The sequence below is a fragment of the Anneissia japonica genome, unplaced genomic scaffold (genome assembly GCF_011630105.1).
Source record: "Anneissia japonica isolate Jap-2015-1 unplaced genomic scaffold, ASM1163010v1 scaffold213342_len1123_cov105, whole genome shotgun sequence".
Classification (NCBI taxonomy): domain Eukaryota; kingdom Metazoa; phylum Echinodermata; class Crinoidea; order Comatulida; family Comatulidae; genus Anneissia; species Anneissia japonica.
Window position 1 is genome coordinate 1 of NW_022728582.1, and position 1,112 is coordinate 1,112.

General features: G+C 41.2%; 1 protein-coding gene across 1 annotated transcript; it reads right to left on the reverse strand.

The window, feature by feature from the left end:
- Nucleotides 1-40: 40 nt before the first annotated feature.
- Nucleotides 41-1,045, reverse strand: LOC117114352 (the record flags this gene model as incomplete). The annotated part of the gene is made up of 1 exon (XM_033257995.1): nucleotides 41-1,045. A coding segment is annotated over one exon (1,005 nt), but the record flags the coding sequence as incomplete, so codon positions are not given.
- Nucleotides 1,046-1,112: the final 67 nt, after the last annotated feature.

The following is a 1,112-nucleotide window of genomic DNA, read 5'->3' on the forward strand; positions in this document are numbered from 1 at the left end:
TCTGCTGGCCTGGTTGACTTATGAGAATCTGTAGCAGTACCAAAAACTGGATCGTTAATCTCACAAGAGGCTGATCTCACGAACTTAACAACATCCTTAAGGCTAGGTATCTGATTGCTTTCTCGTAACTTGAAGACTTCTCGTGTCCATCGCTGTTGGAGAAACCTTGGTAGCTTTTCGATTATGGTTTTCAGGCTTCCCTGATTACTCAATTCATGTAGATATCCTAGCGCATCTAGGGCTTGAAAACAATTGCTCAGATCATCCGCATAACCTTCGAGTTTTGATGGCTCTACTTTAGGACGTGCTACAATTTTCTGAACCCATGCTTGAACGATAAGCGCACTGTTGCCAAATCTTTCTTTAAGTGTCTTCATTGCAGATTGCAAACCCTCTGCTGGTGGTTTCAAAACACAGTACTCTGTAGAGTCTAAAGCACGGCCACAGCATAGAGATCTAAGGACATTAAGCTTAACACTTGGATCAAGAATACAAGATACACTGTTAGTAAACGTGGCAATAAATGAATGATAGAACAATGGATCACCATCAAATTTCTTAACCTGTGCCTTAGGTAAGGCCATAGCCTGAACCATGCTAATAAGAGAATTCTCTTGCGTTACATTAGATACAGAATTGCTCACAGAAGTGTTACCTACATTACCGGCATTGTTAACAACATTACCCGATTGGGTTTCAACATTATTTACAGAGCTATCTACATTTGCATTATCATTAGAACATTCTTGAACAGATTCTACATTTACATTCTCTGCAGGTGTGAAATTATCATCAACCTGAGTTTCTGACATGTTAATACCTGGCTTAACCGGAGTTGCACCGACTTCACCTAGGATTTTTCTTGCTAGTCTGGTTACTTTGTTGAAATCATTCACAACACCACCAAGCCATTCTTCTTCTTTAACAATTTCTTCTTCATCCATAATGGTGTCAACTAGCGCATCGTGAGCGTCTTCAGCAGCATCAAGTCGGATCTTTGCTCCGTCAAGCAGCAGGCGAATCTGTTCCGCGACCACGTCTTCTTCTTTTAATTCAGCATGTAACTCATTTAAGGCTATGGTCAACTTTCCCTTGCGCACAGCTCGGTTCCT